The following is a 22078-nucleotide window of genomic DNA, read 5'->3' as shown; positions in this document are numbered from 1 at the left end:
TCAATAAAATGAATAGAGCACGCACGAGTAATCTAGTTGAAATTGACAAGCAACTAAGCATGCCGGTCAGTCTGAGACATGCCGATTTTATGCCAGTCAAATACATTCGCACACTGCAATTGTAACAACACCCAGCTGAGTTTGCAAAGTTTGAAGAAGCTAGCAACCAGGCCAACACTCAGGGCTGGATGTAGGGATACAAAGAAACCGCTAATAGGCTACTGAGTTTTTCTATGCAGCGTGGATGTACTGTGGAGTGGGTAAGACTGTTTTTAGTGGCAGGCTAACATATACTGATGACTTGCGCTAGCTTAGCACCTGCAAACTCTGCAACTAGAAGGACTGGAGGATATGTGTTGAACGGTCTCCACTGATAAATATCACACTTGCTAACTTGGAAATGAGGTCCTATGTCCAAAATCCTGAACCACCCCTTTAAAACCGAAATTTGCTAATATAAATATACCATCGGAAAGGTCATCAGTTTCAACACATTTTCATATGTCCATGATGTCAATTCAGAATTGAATTCACTTGGGTCATGGGATTGGAAATTGTCAGCAGTCACCAAGAGATGGAGACCATGAGATCTACCTTTTACTAAGGGCGTCTTGATGTATCTTCAGCCTTAGGCTAATACATGTGCAATGGCATGAACGAAGATCTGTCTCTGTCTGATATGTAAAACACGTACACGCATACACACACACATAACACATAACACACTGGTCTACAGCTGGCAACAGCTCTCTGATCACAAATCACAATGGCATTAGATCAGTGGGAATGCCACACACACTGTTTGATATGGTTTGAAATGGACCTGGTCTTACATTGCAGCTGGTAAATCAGTCTGCTAAATAACTTATTGACTTTCATTTGAATTTAGTAAGCTGAATTTGGAACTTTTTCCAGTGAGCTAGAGGCTATAAGTGGTTCGCACTCTGAAAAAAGTGACTAGACAAAGTCTTGCAAAAGGAGCAACTTGTTTTAATATGGAGCAAGAGCAGACATTTCAGCCATCTGGCTATTCTCAAGGCTCGCAGTGAATCAACCACAGACATGCAATTAACAAGTACCCAGTGGGTTCAGGGTTCAGAGCAAACAAGAGACAGGTGTAGTGGGAGGGGCTTCGGCCCAGAACCAGTGGAAATACAATTGTTTTTTTTTAAAGTATAGGCATTGTTTTTTTTAGTTTTTTTTTTAAAGGAAAATGAATGGGCATCCCTTTGGGGAAAAAAGCTTTTGTTAAAAAAATCCAAAATGATTTTCTGTAGCAGTTTTATTTTTTTAATCTAAATCCCTGCCTCTCTTTTTAGGTAAAACTCTCTCTATGCCCAGGAATTTCAGATCAGAAATGGAGTGCTTGGCAGATTGAAAATGTCGGGAAACAGACAAAGTTTCATCACATCTGATTGCACTAAAATGTTCCAAAATTCTTGTTCGTAAAGCCCTGATCGTATTGCCTACATACAACCATGGGCAAGGGCAAATTAAAATATAAACCACATGAGTAGATTTGCATGTGATAAACTGCTTGATTTTGTATGTTTTATGTGTGTAAGACTGAAGCTTAAAGTAGTGTGAGCATGACGTGCAGCTTTTGCAGGGAAAAGGAAGGGCGTGGCAGTATTAGCATGGACCAGCCTACAGTATCTCTAAGATTTGAGCTTCTAAAAAAGACACAGAGAGGCAAATCCTGAAAGAGCCCATTCAGTTGATCATGACTTTTAATTATGTGCCAATGAGAATTAACAATGTTTCTGATGTCTCTGCTCAAAGGACTGTAGGTAATTATAGGATGCAGCGGTTCTCATTTTGTTTGGAAGCAAGATTGGTCGGATGTGTACCAGAGGCACATACTTTGTTTAGTGCTGTATCAAGCCAGCTGTTGGGATATCCTCTAGAGCTAAAATCTCTATATAGAAGTCTTGCTTTGACCTCAAAGTCATTTTTGTCAGAGCAGATCCGATGCATTCTGGTGAACTGACTGAAGGGCAGACCTCGTTTCAGAGATGTAGGGTGGGCGCTTGTAGTATGAAGTAAGCTATTTTTCTCTGTGTCTTTCCTGTTCAAAGAAGAGACGATGTGTCCATCAGTAACGGAAATGCCTGTAGGTGTCTAAAACGTTCACACTAGTGGAACTTGCTGAATAGGTGTACTTAATGGATGGTCTTAGGCAATTCATATACTAGACAAACAATTCAAATTCAGATAGTGAACCATGGAAAATCACGAAACAATCATCAATGTATGTCTTGAACAATATCATCTTCTATAAAAAAGGATTATTATTGAACACATACTGTCTTCCAAAAAAACAAGATATAAATTGGCATAGTCAATGGTTATAGTAGCACCCATAGCTGTGCCACTGATCTGAAGGTTTTTTAGGGCTAGGGCTTCTGAATGTGTTTTAACCTTGGATTTTGGCACAAGGGATTATAACATCTAATCCTGTGTATTAATGTAATAAGACTATTGTTTCCTGCGACAATTGGGCAACCTGGTGGATTGGATAGATTTTTGTGGACCTTGGGCAGAATGTAGAAGGCTGGTTTAGTTGGGGTACGGTTGAACAAGTATTTGAATTCTCGTTCAGAAATTAGGGAGGAAGAGTGAGCTTGCTGGAAGAATGACTATTTCCTTTTGAAATTTGCTAGTAGGATCAGAGGGCAAAGCTCTATAATAGGCCAGATCTTGTAATTGTAATAGAGCAGTGTTTCTCAAAGTGTGGTCCGGGGACCACTGGTGTTCCGCAAGCTATCTCAAGTGGTCCGTGAGCAAACGTGGTAATTGCTATAGTTGCAATATTGAACCAACTTGTATGTAAATCCAAACAGTTCTGCAACACTGCATATGTAAGCTACGCCAATTTAAATCATATGAATCCTCTGACACAATAAGCAAGGTGCAAAAAGAATAAGCAAGGTGGTTCAGTGAGTAGGCCTATTGTGTAATATACTGTTGAAGTAGGTCTACTTTTTTTGTTTTTTTTAGCTAGGTGGTCCGTGATTTTTTTATTTTTTATTGGTTAAGTGGTCCTTGGTCTGAAAAAGTTTGAGAAACACTGTAATAGAGCCTCTTGATCATACAGGGTTTTTGGCATAATTACTAAACCCACCTTCATTATCAGCTGGCTTCACAACAATGTTTTGCCAAAATGCAACCTAGGGTCTTTTTGTGAATGTACCCGAGTCAAACTTTCGTTTAAAAGCATAATTAGGACGGAATCGTTATTTTTAAAACTCTATGAAGGCTCGACACAACATGAAACTTTGTAAAGTATCACCAGGGTCTCTACACATGAACTCGAGCATTGAGAACATTGTTTGTGTACACAGTTTACTAAAAAGAAAGGTTTTGGCAAGATGGCAGAGAGCGGAAAAAACAACTGCTAAAGTGAGTTGTTTTGTAAACTCTGTGCTCAATATATTGCTGAATGAACACTAAAACTCTCATGATGTTGTATTGGCTGAAACTTCAGTTTATTGATTATTATGATTATGGTGGTATTCACATGCCCAAAATGCATGTCTGGCATAGTGCCACCGTCTGGCAACAAATATATCAGCTATTTCACTGGTCTTACCTATACCTAATTTTATACTATGGGGGGGGGGGGGGAGGGGAATCATGCATTGAAATCAATGGTTCCCATGGGTGAAAACTCATGAAATTTGGCACCCATATCATCCCTCACAGTCTACTCTGGGACTGAGATTTAGACCCAGGTGTGGCCCAGGGACTCCATAGCGGCCTCTTATGTCATTGAGTCTTGTGGTCAGCAAATAGTTTCACCCTCACACACAAGAGTTGGTAGAGATATGGACCTCCCTAAAACGAATGAATATAAGTGGACTGTATCACTGGGTACAAATGTCATATGGAGAGGGGAGAGCTGTCCTGAAGATCGATACACATACAGAATATGTTCTGTAATTGGTAAAAATGTCTAACATATTGATTTTCAGTATGTTAAAATATGTTGTTAATGCTGAAATGGTTATCTAAACCATTAAACATGGTATTAATATTTTTGTGGTATTAAATCAGCTCGTTTGAATATTTTATATCTTGGCCTTATATCTTACTAAATTTTGGAATGTGTCTGAAATATACAGGACGGATGAAGGTGGTAGAAGAAAGTGTGGTCAGTACTGGCCTTTGGAAGAAGGTGGGCAGGAGGTGTATGGCCACTTTGCAGTAATCAACCAGAGAGTGGATAAGCATTCCCACTATAATAAAACCACTCTAGAGCTGCACAACACTGAGGTAAGGTCAAGACCCTTTACATAAGCTAATAAGGGACTGTAGTTGCGGGATATACAGCTTGACTGCCCTTACATTACATTTTCATTTTCAACACAGATATACGTGCTCCATGGGCATCAGTCCATAATGTAGGCACCTTGCTCTGTTTTGAGCTCAGGAAACAAAAAAATGTGATGCAATGTAACAAATGCGATTCAGCTAGGGCTGGGCATTATGGCCATTATTTTTCCTCTACCTGAAATCAAAATAATACATGACTTGAAAATAATTTCCCTTTTTAAAATTGTAGGCTACACAGTTCCCTAGTAACAAAGGGTGTATGTGTCTTATAGGTCATTAGTGTTAGTATTTAAAACCAGCAGGCCTACCAAGAAAGGTCAGTGGGTGGCAATATGACTACAATATGGTGCCAACGCGTGTATTGATTATTTTTTTACTGAATTTTTAATAGGCTGCAAGAGCCTACTTTGTAAGTGTATATTGAGATTTTATCTACAACTGCACATGTAAACAACAGGGAGCAGGACACATCAGGATGACATTCAAAAGAGAACTGTTAGGGTTCAATCTTCAATCTTGCTTCAATCTTAAATGACCCATTTTGCATTGCTAACAAAAGTAAAAGTCGTCTTCAAAGTTTGATGGGCTTTTCTTGGCTCATGCTGCTCACATCGAACTCTGTTCGATAACTTTTGTGCGGCTTGGTCTGAAGATCATATTTACTAAGTTTTGTGAAAAGACAAACTATGTGAGGCGTGAAACTTTTTAAAGGTTTTTGAAAAAATCCAAATTGGTGGAAAATCCATCATGGCGGAAATTGACGTTGAACTCGGTTTGGTGAAAGGATTCCAACGATACCTCATTTTTGAAGATCGGGAATATGAGTCAAAGGTTACGTGTGTGAAGGCACGTCCAACTTTGACCTGTTGGTGGTGCCAACATAAAACTTGGTGAAATTAATCATGGAGCTGTCCCCAATCAGTGTGCCAAATTTCACAACTTTTTACCAGACGGTGTTATGGGCTGCCATAGACTTCCATGGCGGAATAATACATATCAGCAGCTACAGGCCAAAATGCAATTTTGCTCATTGCAGCGCCCCCTACAGGTCAATGGTCATCAGATTTTTTTGAGCGTCCTCCTAATGAAGTCATGAGTCTATGTACTAAGTTTGGTTATGATGGATGAAAGGGTTGCTGAGTTATGAGCTCACTTCCTTTTTGGCGGGTTCGCCTCCAATTTCGATTGGCTGTCGCGGCCAAACAGTTTTGAATTTTACTTCTGTTCGATAACTTTTGTGTGGCTTGATCTGAAGATCATCTGTACTAAGTTTTGTGAAAATCGGACAAACTATGTGAGGCGTGAAACTTGGTCCAAGGATTCCAACAATACCTCATTTTTGAAAATCGGGCCAACGGGTCAAAAGTTACGTGTGTGAACGCCCGAGGTGCCGACATGAAACTTGGTGAAATTAATCATGGCACTAACCCTAATCAGTGTGTCAAATTTCACAACTTTTTACCAGACGGTTCTATGGGCTGCCATTGACTTCAGTGACGGACGCGTAATAATAAGAAAAGGTACAAACACAATGGGGCTTCTCTGCTTGGCCCCTAATTATGTCTGGGGTAGGCGATAGGTGAGGTAGCCTAACCTAACACCCGGGAGTGTGTGCGCATGCTCGAGAGAGAGGGAGAGACGAGATGAGTGTGTGTGATGAGTCTTTGGTGTATTGCTTACTTGCAATTTTACATAAATTAGTTTACTACTTAAAATGTAGACTACTTAACATCATATCGACTCACGGCATTAGGCTACAGCCGCTGCAAATACCATACGTTCTAACTAGCTAATCCATTAAATCAGCTAACATCAGTGTTTACGTTGCCTTGTGTTAGCGGCTACGCTTGGTGAGCTGGTGTTAACAACTGAATGCTTTCGGCTTAGACGTTGAATCGTCGTTGACGTGCTGTTGTAATGTAATGCCTTTATTTGTCCCCCAGTGGGGCAATTAGTTTTGCAGCAGTACGAGCACACAAAATTACAAAAAATACATAAATACACATAATATAATAAATAACATGGTGCACATCATTATCATATGTTATGGTACGCTAGTTCTGCTGGAGGCCAATCAAATCACGGGTCATGTGATGTACGACCTTATATCATAATCCATGGAGCCGCTGAACAGGTGTTTGGTCTTGTTTGCCCGAGTGCAACTGAAAGTCTAAGTATATAAAAGTATACAGTAAGTATATATACTCTTTTGATCCCGTGAGAGAAATTTGGTCTCTGCATTTATCCCAAAATTAGTGAAACACACACAGCACACGGTGAACTTCTCCGCCCATATTTTCCCTACTGGTCAGGGATCGAACCGGCAACCCTTCAGTTACAAGCCCAAAGCCCTAACCAGTAGGCCACGGCTGTTCCCAAAACAGCTGTTTTCAAGTCAGACATGTATGTAGTGTTGCTGTTACACTGAGCCCAGAACTTGATGCCAAACTTTTCTGGTTTGGCAGGCATGCACATCCATAGCTCTGTTCTGCCTTTAAATCCCTTCATGGCTTTATCAATGGAGAGGTCACGACCATGCTAGTAATACATCCAGAAATGCTGACGTACCATCTCCACAACAGATGCTACTTTTGCTATCGGGTGATAATTAGGATCAGTCCATGTCAGTCGTTCTACAGCATTATTACAGTGTGGATATTGGGATAGCTTTATACCTGTTGACAGTCATGACACGCTGAAAACCGCTGACATTTGCCAGTCTCTTTAAATCGTTCGTCTTTCTTTTCCTAGTTCGGAAAACATCAGAAAAACCCCGCAAAAATGCATTCCTTAATCATATTGGTTAGCCTGATATTGCTGGGTTTCGGCTCTACCAATCTGAGCATCTCTGAGCAACCCGGAACCTGTTCTAATGGTCGTCAAAAGATGTCTTTATTGATAGAATGGAGTGGTCAAAACTCATCATTAAGGATTAACTAGTTCAATGTGACACAACAGACAAACTTAAGCACAATTTATGGTAAGATTTATTCAGAGCCTACACCACCTATACAAATGGACTAGGCTAGTACATTGTAAGCATACATTTATATTTGCTTGCATGGTGTTTCTATGTAGCTCTGCAACTTCAGGTCACCACCAAAATGGTAGCCAGTTGGAAAAACAGTGTCTTGTCAACTAATGGTAACTCCAAACAAGTGCACTATGCATTAATTTACGCTGAAGGTGTGCCGTCATTAACAATGTCACAAAAGATAAAAGATAATTTCATTATCAGCTTTTGTTGAAACATGAACTAAGGTGGTCAGTGATTGAGCAGTGCCAGAATTTGCCAGACCGAAATGTTCTTTGTATGTGAACTTTGGAACATAAGATGCAACAGTACATTATAAATTGCCATCTCTGGGCTGTTTTGAAACATTGCTTGTGTTTTGTCCAGAACTGTGAGCAGCGACAAGTGGTGCATTTCCAGTATCTAAGTTGGCCAGACTATGGTGTGCCAACCTCTGCTGTAACACTCATCGACTTCCTAGCTGCAGTCAAGAGGCACCAGAAGAATGCTGTAATTACCATGGGTACACAATGGAGTGGACATCATCTTGGGCCTCCCGTAGTTGTCCACTGCAGTGCAGGAATTGGCAGAACAGGTTGGTTTTCGTATTTATTTTTCATGAAAATGGATTTGAGGGTAATATTTTAAAGGGGCCATATTATGCAAACACTTCAAGTGCGAAACAAAACCGTGCATTGAGTTTTTGTGGGTTAGTTGAGAGATGTTGATGTCAGAAACCATGCGCTTCTGTGAGCTAGTCTGATTTTCCCCCTATTGTTGCGTCATAGTATGGGAAATTTGAATATTACTAACCCCAGAGCCATATAGAGCGCATAAACACACACGCACGCACACACACAAACACACACATAAAGACACATACACACACGCATAAACACACACACACACACACACACACACACACACACACATATAAACAAACACACACACATAAAGACACATGCACACACAGTAGACATGTAGGTATACATACGCAGGCATGCACATGGACACACACAGGCACGCACGGACAGACTCACACACATACACACACGCGCACACACAGGCATGCACACAAGCACACTGACACACACAAACACGCGCACATGCACAAACACACCTGCATACACACCCATGCACACATACAAAACACTCACATGCAGGCAAGCAGGCCCACACACACACCATTATCCCCACACACCCACTCACAAGCGAACACACACACACACACACATGCAGGCAAGCAGACAGACAGACACACACATACACCATTTTGTGGTATGTATTCATGCCAACAATGTTAATAAAATGATCAAATGCATTGAGTGACACTCATCTCAAACTCATAATTCTCTTATTTTCACCGGAACTAATTTGGCTAGTAGAAATTCTGATTGGCTAGTACTGTAACTGTGATCAAGGCCAGATTATCTCTATGAATGATGTCAATGAAGAGTACAAGAGAATTATGTTGGAAAATAATGCCAGCACTTTATCAGATAACTATAAGAAACACCTAACTGCCCTGGTTACTGAGAAAATACCATATGCAGTCTCTCTGTCTCTCTCCTTGTCCGTGTCAAACAGACACACACACACCAACACAAACATGTCATTAGGTAAATGGCATCTAAAGACCAAGTTCTGCCAGTAGAAATTGACTAATGACCCATTAAGTGCCAATGCCAAATATAAGTTGTGAAAAGCAAAAACCTCACTTCAAGCTGAACGCAAAACTTGACAGCCCTGATTTAGCCAAATTTTTATTTTATGTCCTCAAAAGCAAAAGTAGCCACTAAACACAAAGCTGGCAATCATTAGAATTTCCCCCCATGCAGTGTGTGACACTCGCTGAGGAAAACTTCCCAAAAGAAAAGCTTGTCTGCATAATCTATTAAATTAAGAGGCGTGACTCACCAGCATTCCCGTCACCTAGCAACTCCTGATGATGCATTCAATCGGATCTTTCTTATATGTGATTAGAAGCATTATTAGATTAAACGACCATAGAGCCACCATAAGCTAATAACTGATCACAGCTGGCTGGCTAGGTTATCCTGCCATCCTGTCAATATTCATAACTCCTATGGTTTAGAAATGTCAGAAATCAGGCAAAGAAATTGTGCTGGCCATGACCAACAAGATCTCGTGAAAGTTTGGTTTTAACCAGGTTAGAAAGAAATGGCCTACTCACAGAATGATATCCAACTTCCTTTGAAATAGTCATCTCTTAAAAAAAGTAATGTGACAGCTGTGTGGGGTTGTCAGGTAAACAAATTCTTTAAAATTGGCAGGGCCCATGGGCATTTCTCCTCCTATGTCACACTTTTACACTAGTCTTATAATACCGGTACAGGCCTTGTGATAAATAATATTGACAGATGCAGTAATAATTCCTAGCAAATGTTTCCTCTGCACTGTAGCCTGAATGTTATTCTTCTTCTGTAAGTCGCTTAGGATAAGTCTGCTAAATTAATAAATGTAAACTTAAATGATGAGAAAAGGAGCAGCAGCTATCTTATCTATTTAATTTGGAAGGACTTGCATATCTGAGTAAATAATAACTGTAGCCTATGAATTAATGTAACATGTTTAGATGATCTGGACGTGTTGAAAGCATCCTTTTCACGAACATGAGTTTGAAAGATCGGAAGGCTCATGACATAAGAACATTCTTTTGGGCTAAACATTCTCATTTAAAAAAAAAAAAACATTGGTCCAGCCAGGTCCGGTCTTCGCGAACCTCGAAGACCAGTGCTATGTAGCACAAAGCATTCAGCCCCTGAAACTGGATTCAGCTAGTGTATGGGCTCAGGAAAAGTCTGATAACCATTGTCTGTGAGCAAAGTTTAATGCGCCATTCACAAATCCCTTAGCCTGACGTAGTCATACTCAATTCTAGTCAGAATATGAGTCTGATAGGCTCCATTGGGACGTAATTATGGGGCGTGTTTCAACCGATACAGGGGGGGAATGCCTCTGCACTCAATTGGATAGACCTAACCAATCAGAGCAACGAAATAGCTTACTGTGAGGTGTAGGAAGAAAACACACAAACCATCCTTCTCCACAAATGCCTTAACATTGTTTTCTGGTCTTTTGTAAAAGTTAGTGCCGTCAATAACTCCTAGCCTAGGCCTACAACACTCATTAGCGAAATCTAAGAGATACGTACAGTAGTAGGGTAGGCTATTAGGAAAAAACTGATAGCCTATATCCCCTCTGTTTTTAAAAATAATTCTGTTGAACACTGATATGCTACAAACATGTTAAACAGCTGGGAAAGGCTGTCGCAAATCCCTCAAACAGGTGGTCAATCAGAGATTTCAAACGAACAAGGGAACATGTCGCAATGCAACAGCGCTGTTTTCCCTTGATGAAAGTGAAACCACGAGTTTTCCCACATCTCAACTTTGGCCAAAGTTTTCAGAAATAATCGTTTTCAGTGATAAAACCTCATTAAATAATATGCATTTTCCATATGGGGTCTTAAAAGCCATGTATCCATCTAGCCACAGCGTTTTTGTTTCAAACATAAGCCTAAGTGCTCAGATGACGTGATAGACCAGGCGCTGTTGCTCACCTAGGGCCTTATCCTATCTTAACTTAAGTTTCAAAGATAGGAAAAATCCTATCTTCCTATTACAGAAGCAGTTCCTTAACTCATGGCTGTGTCCTATCTTATCTCAGACCTCCTATCTTATCTTAACTTAAGAAATCCTAACTGTAACTGCCAGTTAGATTATTAAATCGGCAATCGTCCTGTCATGCCTGTTTCTATGATTAGAATGTATACCAGGTCAGGTTGCAAAGACGGTGTTCTAAAGAATATTTGACAGTTGGTTGCTCAAGATGGGAACCATATTCATGTGGGAAGCAAGTGTGTCAATATTGATTCATTTGATGTGCAGGATAAAAAGATGAAAAACTAAAATATATTAGGCTAATAATGGTAAATAATAGCCTAATATTCTGTTATAACAAATAAATATTATTCATTATAACTGTTATAAATGTTCACTTAATTAACTTATTTAGTGTAATATGCTTGAACAGTCATGTTCCTCATCTTGTCATAGGCTAGGCAACAACCCAACAAGACTGTTGCAGTCAGTTTTTTTATGGCAGTTATTTTGAATTTAGGACAGGGTCTGTGCCATCCTAAGTTAGGAAATTCTTGAGTTGGGATGGTTCTGTAATGGCCAAATTCCTATCTTAAGTTAAGATAGGATTTTTTCCTAAATGCAGTTAGGAAACATGCTTCTGTAATTCCAAAAATCCTAAATGCCATCCTAAACTGAGATAAGATAGGATTTCATAGTTAGGAAGTTTCTGTAATGAGGCCCCTGTCCATCATCGTAAAGCCCGATTTGATTGGTCCGCCCTATCTAGGGCGAGCATACTTGCTCCACAAGGAGCAATGCCAGACTGAACTTCCCGACCTCAAATGTTGTGGGCGGGACTAAGTTCGGAATGGCACCCAGGCTACAAATCCCTGGCTTTGTTTTAAAAATAGAAATAAGTGTTAAGCTTTAAAGACATCCTTACGTTATTAACTTGTGAAAATATGTAGCCTGTATGTCGTTTAAAATGTGTAAAAAAACCTAGCCTATGTTCTTTCTTTGAATGCACGTCTCATTCTGCCGTGGCTTGAGTGGACAAGCAAGCAATGATGTCGAATTCCCCATTAAGATAAGTCATGGAGTAAAACAGATCAGTTTAATAATCAATTAAATGCTCGGACGAATTTGTTTGCATTCACCTCCGCGACTGAATTACCGGGATGTCTGATCAACAGCGAGAAGGCACGCAAAAAGTAGCCTAATGTTGAAGACCTCTCGGAAGTAGATCATTCTGAGAACGCAGTTAGGCTATCCATGCAGGCCAATTATGTTGTCATGTAACATTGCGAAAGTTAAAGTTGCCCGGTGATTCTGAACTCGACATTTAAAGGGATATTCCTAGCCTGGGTGTTCCCATGCTGCCTTGAGCGCCATTTGATTCACGCTGCTAAGGCAGCCTGGAGACCATGGAGCAAATTTTCGCCTGAGATAGGAGACCAATCACAGAACAAGGGGGAAAGCAAGATGATGATGAGCTATGCACAGACGCATTTGATAGACATCCGTGGCACCCAATAAACGGATCTGGGCATTTTTTTCAAATACGAGAAAATTAACGTTTGGTTCCCAGACCACGTCTTATTGAGAAGTGGTGGCGCTAGCCAGGCTAGGATATTCCACCATTTGGGGAATTACACTCATTTTCCACCTCCCCTTGAGTTAAATAATTGATTTTTACCTTTCTCCAGTTCATCCAGCAGTTCTCGGAGTCTGGCGATACCACTTTTAGCTCCAGCCTAGCATACTGTAGATCAGGGGTGTCAAACTCAAATTCACAGGGGGCCAAAATTAAGAACTGGGAGTATGTTGCGGGCCAAGCGCAACATTTATTGATTAACCGATGTTTTTATTGAATTAAAACTATATACACACAAGAAAAAAATAGAATGCAGGCATTTCTGAATATAGCCTAATAGAAAAAATATATTGAATATCTGAATAGAAAAAATATATTGGCCTATTTTTTGCAGGTGAACTATAAAAATTGTAAATAACATTTAACAATTATCAAAATTGTAATTGTTAACAAACTCTCCCTCTGAGAATGGCCGTGCTGTTTGCGCGATATCCTGTGCAACAGTAAAACTTGCTTTTGCAGCATCATCACTTGTAACTTGGCTTGGGTAGTCTGCCTTGAAAGCAGACTTGCTTTCAATTCTCCCACCTTCTGTAGCTTAAGCTTCGCATCCAGATCTTTGTATTTGTCTTCATGTTTAGTTTCGTAGTGCCGTTTTATATTTATGTTTAGTGACCGCTACGGTGAATCCTTGAATAATATGAACGTATAATCGTTTTCCCACCTATCTTGAAAGCTCCGATTATCAATCTTTCGCTTCGGCATTTTCGTTGATAGTTTGTCTGGTTGCATGGATACGTGTTTTGTTTATGAACAGAAAAGGCGACATTAACGATGCAACGCATTTTGGGATTTGAAGTGTTATCGATGTACAGTATGTAGCAACTTGATGGGCTGCGTTGCCCTGGGCTGCGCTCATGCGCTGAATAGAATAGCGTGCTGGGCCAGCTCTAAAGCGGATGCGCTGAAGAGAATACTGTCGGGTCAGCTCAGATATGGATGCGCTGTATAAACTACGCGGCGGGCCACTTCTAATACAGATTGAATAATGACCTCGCGGGCCACAAATAAGCACAAATAAATGGCCCGCGGGCCTGAGTTTGACATCCCTGCTGTAGATCATTGAATCACGTTTAAAAGTGACTAAGATTTCTGGTAATTTTCCTATTTAAAACTTGTCTCCTCTCAAATTAGACAGTGTATTAAGACCAACGGAAAATGAAATGTGGCGATTTTCTAGGCTGATTTGACATGGAACTATACTCTCATTCAGGCGAATAATTTCAATATTCTCAGTTAAATATAGAGTTGACATGATTTGTAAATCATAGCATTCTTTTTTTTATTCACATTAAAGATTATTAAACTTCAAGAGTGCTGCTGCTCACTGGGTGCTTGACTAGTGTAATCATTTAATGTTGTTTTTATGTGTTTTAATTATTATTTTTTAATCACTTTTAAATTATTGCCCTTTTTATGTGTTTTAATTATTACATTTTAAACACTTAAACTATTGCCCTTGTATTATTACCTTGTGTGTTTTATGTCTTTTTTCCCCTTAATTTTTAATTTATTTTTTTTATTTAATTTCTAAACTTTTCTTTGACTATTGCCCTTCTATGCTTTTATTAGCTATTCCTGTTTGCTTGTGTTGCTATGTACTGTAAGCACATTGAATGACCTACAGTAAATAAAGTTTGACTTTATTGACTTGACTTGACATTTTACAAAGTGTCCCAACGTCGGATTTCGGGTTGTGTTGTGACAATCAATGGAACCCAGCGAAATCCTTATTTGATTGATCGTGTACAACTTCACACCGGGCCCGGGTGAGACACTGTGCCAACGGGCCTTATACCCTCATCATTTACTGTGGCACTTAAACACATTGTTTTCGTTACAATTTTCTTCACATGGTGCACGTTCCCCGCTGCCATAGATGGCAGGCACACACTTAAAATGATACTTCGATGGTCATGTTTAACATAGCCTTATAGCTTGACGTTATTTCTAGTCCTGAGATTAGCCTATCTCAGGCGCGTCTCCAAGAGTTCAAAACATTCAAAGCTTATCCTTAAAATCCTTCACACTTTCAGTCAGAGAATAGGGCTTTCACTATGCCTAAAACACGCATGCATCTGTGCTCAACTATCTGGCTACAATGAAACATTCTCCACCAACCTGTGAGCCTAGCTAGTCACGTCAGTAGCACGCTGAGGTCCTTCTCATCTGTTGTCATCAGCAACAGGAGAGTCCTCCACTGATATCCTGCTCATCATTGCTTTGATTAATAGCGGAGTGGCAGTGGAGAAGTGTGAAGAATTCCCGGTGGGCCAGTTGCGTATTTGGGCCGGGCCCAGGCTGCTAAAATGTGCATTATATTGCTGTTTTATATTTTTTTTGCTCTGCTCTCCAACAGCCTGCACTGTGCAACTCCTTTCATTTTTAGGATGGTAATTACATCCATAGCCTTACTGTAAGTCTTTCTTCAGTGATTTAGCAGTTTCCAGAAAACTGAAAACTGTGCGTGTTGTAGTTTAGGCTATATGTCAACTGCTTTCCTTTTGCAACCTAATCACTTCAATATGTTATTGACGTTCTATACAGAGGGTTTAGAGAGAGAGATAAGTGTTTAGCCGCTTCACAAAATAATAGGCTGTGTCAGTCTAGTTAAAATGATATTCAGGGCTATGTTCGGCATGGGCCCCTCATTCCCCCGGTCACGGGTGCGACGAGACTGATCCGAATTTATTTTTCATCGCATCAAATTCTGTCCTTGGTGTGTAAAGTAGTGGTGGGTCGGTCGCGAACGAATCAGTTTGTTTGAACGGGTCTTTAAAATGAACGACCTGAACTGATTCGCCTTTCCAGTTCTTGTTTGTTCTTTCGTTCGTCGCTGAACGCACACTGACCTAGTGCTGCTGTGAATGCCTACGGCACAGCTTCCTAGGACGAGAGCCAAACCAATCGTATGCTGTTGTCTGTGTTGTTTCTAAAACATTCTCATCGAACTAGCCAATGAGGGGCATGAAAGCATAGCAACCGTTTCCATGAAAAAAAACAAATGGGGTAGTGAGACTAGTGGGAGAGCATACGATAAAACAAATAATGATAATGGTTTACATTAACAATTCCATTTTACATTTCAATATTGCCATTTATATTTAAATATCTGTCTTATGGTAAATGCATGCTGTCTTTGTCATGCCAGGTTAATAAATGTCTCTTCAATCTGTCTCGTTCGTTTGTTCATTCGTTCGTTCTCACGCCAAGACCCCCACCTGTTTCACTCAGTCACTCGTTCTTGGCTAGAAACAGAGTGATTATGGCTCTGTAGCCTAGGCAAAATGGGAACTTGAAACCTTTTCATCAATATAATCTTTCTGCCAAGCCTTTAAACATGTTTGTCGGCATACTGGGTCTTCGTTCCTTTATGAATTAACACATTTTTTAAAAAGAAATTAGTCTACTCTATTTACCGTCAATTTAATGTCAAGGTGAATGAACACATTGGCTACTGCTGCTTTGTCTAAAAGTACACATAATCATGAAGTTCCAGCTATATATTTGCCGATACTACTACAGTGTTGTGTTGACCGTTTGCACGATTGTTTGTGAACGAAGAGCTGTGAACCTGCATTCCATGATTCACCGCTGAACTACGTTGTACCGGAAATGCGACTGAACGAACGAACGAACGAACGATTCAGAACGAATGATCTTGGCAAACTGAACGACGCAAACTGTGTCATGAGAACGAACGATAAAATCCACCACTAGTGTAAAGGCAAAGAACACATCTTTTAATTACCCACGTGATTTTTTATGAATATTTTGTCCAAAAATTTGGACTTGGTGAAACTCATTGCATCATCGATGCATTTTAAGCCCCCACCCCAAAAAAACAAAACAAAACAATAAACAGCAAAAAAATTATGTCCTTTTTAATGGTCTAACTCCACAATTCAGTACCACACAGTTAACAGGCTTTTAACTAGTTACTCTAGTATCTCTTAAGGATTTGGACATTTATTTTACTTCTTACTTTGGATGCTCTTTTGTTGCTATGTGATTTGATGGATAGTAGAAGAGATGTTTGCTCCTCTCCTCACTAACCTCTCTCACTAATCCTCTCTTTCTCAGGTACTTTCTGTGCTTTGGACATCTGCTTGTCTCAGCTGCAGGATGTTGGAACGCTAAATGTGTTTCAGACAGTTCGCCGGATGAGGATGCAGAGAGCCTTTAGCATCCAGACCCCAGAACAGTATTACTTCTGTTACACAGCCATTATTGAGCATGTTCAAAGACAAGGTTTGCTCATAGAAAGCCAGTGATCTCGCCAGAGTTCCCCTCTCACATTCCACTGGACTAATAGAAGCTGCTGGAAGACTTTTTAAGGTTGCTTCAACTACTTTACGGAGCTAAGTGGCATTTCTTGAATGAAGATGGCAGTGAACTGAAAGCGCTTGTTTCAGCGTAAACCTGCAAATTGGAGGAATTGGAGTGAAAATGATGTAAACTTCTCCTTTCTTCACTACTATAAAGAAATGTCTACTGTATCTGTAATGCTGTGGCATTGTATGATGGGTGGTATATAATTATATGATTTTCCTTTTAATGTGTGTTTGTCACACATGTAACTCTATACAGGTGATCATATGTGTTGCTGCTAGCCATATGTATTGATGGTAAAATAATTATTAGTTAAAGGAAGCTTTAGAGCAGCACATCGCCATAGGCTTTATTCATATTTTTCATGTACCTCTCAGAAAGTGCCATGAATTTATCTTTATGTGTGTCTTGTTTTATTAAACAATACAACATCTTGATATTTTGGCACACAAACAGTATAATTAGGTTGTTGTAGAAATTATTTATCAGCTGTTCCTGACTCCATCGAAATATATTGTGGATTGGATATTCCATTGACTTAGTACAAGGATATCCTTTTTCTGAATTGCTACTTATTTTATTTTGTTTCCTTGAAAGAGAAATGGCCCAATTTTAACCAACTATAATCAACCATTTAGCCACTAATTTTACAGAATAGTGTCACTGCTATGTGTTCTGTTAGTCAAATCACTTATATGTTGTACCAAACTCACTCTTTGTTTTCAAGTATATGCATGTTTAAGGACATTCGCTTTGCTGTAGGTGAAAATTACACAGCGGATATTTAATCCTCAGTAGATGTATACTGTCTAATGCAAGGTATAAAATGAAATGGGCGTAACTATAATTGTGTTGTTTGTTTTTTGTAGTTGCATACTGTGGTGACACTGCTTGTTTTTCCCCCCTGGTACTAGGTGGCACTAACCAAACCATATTTTGCATATCATGTAGAGTAAAAAAAATATAGAATCACTCAATCTTGAGGAAAAAAATATGGAAGCACAAACCTAAAACATCATAATTAGGGGTCCAAGCGGCACTCCTATTGTTTTTTGTTCTGATTTTTAATGAAATTATTTTTTCGCAGCAGAACCGTTTCTACAGCCATTACCGTAATAGGTACAGACTCACGCATGATCAAACAGGAATTACCCATTTATGTCCATAGGGGGCACTATAATAATCACATTTACGTTTTTGCTCATGTCTCCAGAGCCATATGGAATTTTTCCAAAATTCTTCCATCTTCTCCTTCCTTCAGTGCTCCTGCATCAAATGAAGTCTACCACGGCAATTTGACCATTGGTCAATTTTCAAAAAACTCAAAAGTGAAACTAATCTGTCCGATTCCCACAAAATTCGGTACACATCATCTACAGACCAAGCCTAACAGATTGGCTTTTTTTGAGTTTTGATTTATCACCCATTTTTAAGTATAAGTGTCAATTAACATTTGGGGAGTGGTCTATAATGATTTTTTGCCTTTATCTGAACTTGTAAAGGTCCAGTCCTATTCAAACATGGTACACAAAATCATTGACATTCTTTGGATGCACACCATATTTTGTGAAATTCTGTCCACAGGGGGCACTGTCTATATCTCCAATATGTCCAATCTTATCCAAACGTGGTACAGACAATCAATATGACATTCTTCTTCTTTTCCCGCCATTTTCAAAAGACTCAATAGTGAAATTAATTAATCTCCTCCTAGACCGTTGATCCGATTCCTATGAAATTCAGTACACATCACCTTCAGACCAAGGCTAACCGATTGGCTTTTTGGATTTGTCTCTCCGTTTTAAAGTTACGCATTAATCCAATTTTGGGAAAGTGGTCTATAACATTTTTTTTACCAATATCGTACCTTGTAAAGGTCCAATCCTATTTACACTTCATACACACAATCAATACTACATCCTCTTGAAGCACACCAAATTTGGTACAATTCGGTCCCTAGGGGGCGGTACAGCCTCCACCTTCATTCTGCTAAAGGGCACTTATGCCATTTTGCTTGGACTCCCGACAATCTCCGCTTGCGGATATATTTAGTACTTGTTTTGCACCTTCTCTGGCTTTTCTTCACAGCTTGATTTTTCATCTATAAAAATAGGATGATAGGGAAAAACATCATTCCAGCTAAACATTAAATAATGAATACTGAATATCATAATATATTAGCCTATAATCAATGTGCAGTAAGCAGAATTTAGGCATGGGTGCATGTGACATTTCTTCAGATCAGAATGACATAAGCCTAACAGCTGTTTTGAGTTAAGGCTATAAGTTTATTGTTAATCTTGTTGTTTATTTTGTGGAATGATGCATCATCGTTTGAAATGTGCAATGATGTGACTCAATCTCTGGTACAGTGTTTCCCATACATTGACTAATCTGTGGTGGGGCGCCACGAAATAAAAATCGGCCACCACACATAAATATTCTATGTTTAATTTAATTTAAATAGATCAAATCCTTGCATTGCCATTGAGCTGCGCTTTTTACGCACGCAGCCTTTCCTTGTCCCGCCCCGCTCTCTCTCGTAGCCTCTAGCTGCCCCTCCTCTGCATGTGCATTTAACAAAATATTCACGATTGTTGAAGGATTGTTGTAGCCACATAGAAGCATTGCATAGAAGACGTCTGGCTAAATTGCTATTAAATCCGCTTAGCATCGTGACCATGCTGCGCAAATTTGTTCAAAACTGCTGCATTGAAGTTAACTCTGCTAAGATTATCACAACATAGTAGGCTACATTGAAGAGACTAAACTAAGTTAAGTTATGCAAGCAGTATCTCAAAGCTAACGTTAGAATACTGTTTGGATGTCGAATTTAACATGCTTAGCCTACTTCGTTGAAGGGCTCATTTTATTGACTCTGACACTGAATGTTTGCAAAATCCCGATGTAAATGGAAAAGTGTTTTCCAATATTCAAAAGTGCTTGTCCCAAGGAGAAGTACGAACCTTTATTTTAACTATGTAGAAAACGTTATGAATTGCATCCACACATCAGCAGCCTTTAAACTGTGTTACAATTGCAATTTGCAAGGGTTCCCTCACAAACGTGAAAGTGACAGGCACTCAATTAGACCTACACAAGAGCCCCCCCAAAAGGTAAGATACGTTTTTTCGCTATTATAACACAATATGCCAGAAGACACGGTTGTGCTACTCTTAACTCTTCAGATATACCCAGAATTATTAAAACAGGGTCAGGCTCTATCGGGACCTCCAAGATCATAGAGAGAAAATGGAATATGTCGCACCAGAACTCTTGTAATTTGGGACATAGTGTAGCATGAAGTAAGGTAGCATCCACATTTCTCACAGAGATGAGACTTATTTAAACTGTATTAAGCAATGTTGAGCATGAATGGACTCTCCTCCCAAACATTTGGTAGTATTGAGACACCTAGTGCCTTTTCCCATTCTTCTTTTAAATGGTCATTATCTGGTAGGCTCATGCCTTGTAAAGTCTCATATATTTGAGAAATGATGTAGCGTGACTTTGTGCAAACCTCTAACTTATCTGGCTTTGCCTTGTCGAAATTAGAAAGATGAGCTCTGACATGTGGAGATATCTGAAAAAAATATTCTTAGGCAGGTTATGTTTCTCCTGAAGTTGCTGGAAAGATACAAACATCCCTCCCTCAGAAAGGTCGCCAACATTTCCGATCCCCATTAGCTTCCAGATAAGGTCCTGTCCAAAGTGGAGGGGGCAAAGGAAGGATTTGCTGCAATAGGTAGCAAAAATGACAACACGCTGAGCTTGAAATGCTTTCTCAGTTGTTTCCATATCCTTATTGTGTCGTAAATGCTATCCTTATTGTGTCGTAAAAGCATGTTCTATTGAGCGGCACAGGTGACTATATAACTGCCCTAATAGAATATGGTAGACAGTCTTCACGTTCCATCTCTAGCCCATCATAAGGCGACTGGGTGTCATCAACCAATGAGCAACAGAGCGTACTCCAGTGGCCCAATAATACAATATAAAGTTAGGGAGTGCAAGCCCCCCATTGGCCCTGTGTTTGCGGAGATGATCCCTCTGTCGTAATTTTGAGAGATTTATAATTCCATATAAAGGGCAGAATTCCATATAAGAATGACAGAGTCCAGCTTCCTAAAAGAGGATTTAGTAAGGTATATACTGTAGGTACATATTGGAAAAGATAAAGAATTTGAGGCAGAAAAAAAAACATTTTAATATCAGTGATTCTACCCAGCAAAGAAATTGGGAATGTTTTCCAGAATTGAATATTGCGTTGAAGCTTGTTTAACAAAGATCACTGTACTTCTTGGTGACCACTATCCCCATGTAAGTTAACTTGTCTGATGTAACTCAGAAGGGAAGCTGGCTGAGCCATTCTTGATCCTCAACTCGTATTGGTAGTAGCTCACTTTTGTTCTAGTTTATTCTGTACCCAGAGAAAGTGCCAAATAGATGAAATATGTCAGTATCGCTGGAATTGTTAGCTGTGGTTGGGTACAGTGGCGTCATGCCCATTGAAGTTAAGGGGGCACGTGCCCCCTCGGATTTTTCGTCCCTGATAATTTTTTTGATCATAACTTTGTTCCTATTATGCTCCATAATAAGCCAGAGCCTATAACGACTCAAATGTATTCTTCTAGATGTGTAATAAACCGTAGCAAAATAGCTGAAGACCAGAGCCGGACAGTAATGGAGTACATTTACTTGAGTACAGTACTTGAGTACAATTTTGAGGGATCTGTACTTTACTCGAGTATCATTTTTGGGGAGTACTCATGACTTTACTCAAGTACATTTGAGGGGCAAATATTGTACTCTTTACTCCACTACATTTCTATCCATAAACGTGAGTACCCGTTACTTCTAAAAAAAAAAGGAAAAAATAAAAATCTCGGAAACCCTCAATTAGTTTTTTCCCTCTCAAACGTGATTGGATTGTGCAGGCACCACTGTTTGGGATAGCCTATCAGCAATCACCTTCACACTCTAAAAAATGCTGGGTTATTTTTTCAACCCAAACGCTGGGTTGAGGCTGTTGGGTCGTTTGTTTGGTTGTTTTTACTCATATTGGGTCATTTCTGTAACCCAGCTTGCTGGGTTGATAGTTTATCACTGCTGGGTTGATAGTTTAGGGCTGTGCTCCCC

General features: G+C 39.7%; 1 protein-coding gene across 2 annotated transcripts in view; it reads left to right on the top strand.

Annotated features, from left to right (window-relative positions):
* The window catches only part of ptpn9a (protein tyrosine phosphatase non-receptor type 9a), a 74353-nt gene extending 56567 nt beyond the window's left edge, over window positions 1–17786 (top strand). For both annotated transcript variants that reach the window (XM_076303223.1, XM_076303231.1), the window contains exons 11-13: window positions 4125–4275; window positions 7736–7943; window positions 16691–17786. In XM_076303223.1, the coding sequence (XP_076159338.1) occupies window positions 4125–4275; window positions 7736–7943; window positions 16691–16881 (550 nt within the window). In that variant the 3' untranslated portion in view covers window positions 16882–17786. The remainder of the gene's footprint in view (window positions 1–4124; window positions 4276–7735; window positions 7944–16690) is intronic.
* The last annotated feature ends 4292 nt before the right edge of the window (window positions 17787–22078 follow it).

The sequence above is a fragment of the Alosa pseudoharengus genome, unplaced genomic scaffold, assembly GCF_046254945.1.
Source record: "Alosa pseudoharengus isolate Yale_2024_CS ecotype anadromous, Long Island Sound unplaced genomic scaffold, YU_APseudo_1.1 YU_APseudo_1.1_scf_10, whole genome shotgun sequence".
Classification (NCBI taxonomy): domain Eukaryota; kingdom Metazoa; phylum Chordata; class Actinopteri; order Clupeiformes; family Clupeidae; genus Alosa; species Alosa pseudoharengus.
The sequence above is the reverse complement of the archived record's forward strand: the minus strand, read 5'-3'. Positions and strand labels throughout refer to the sequence as shown.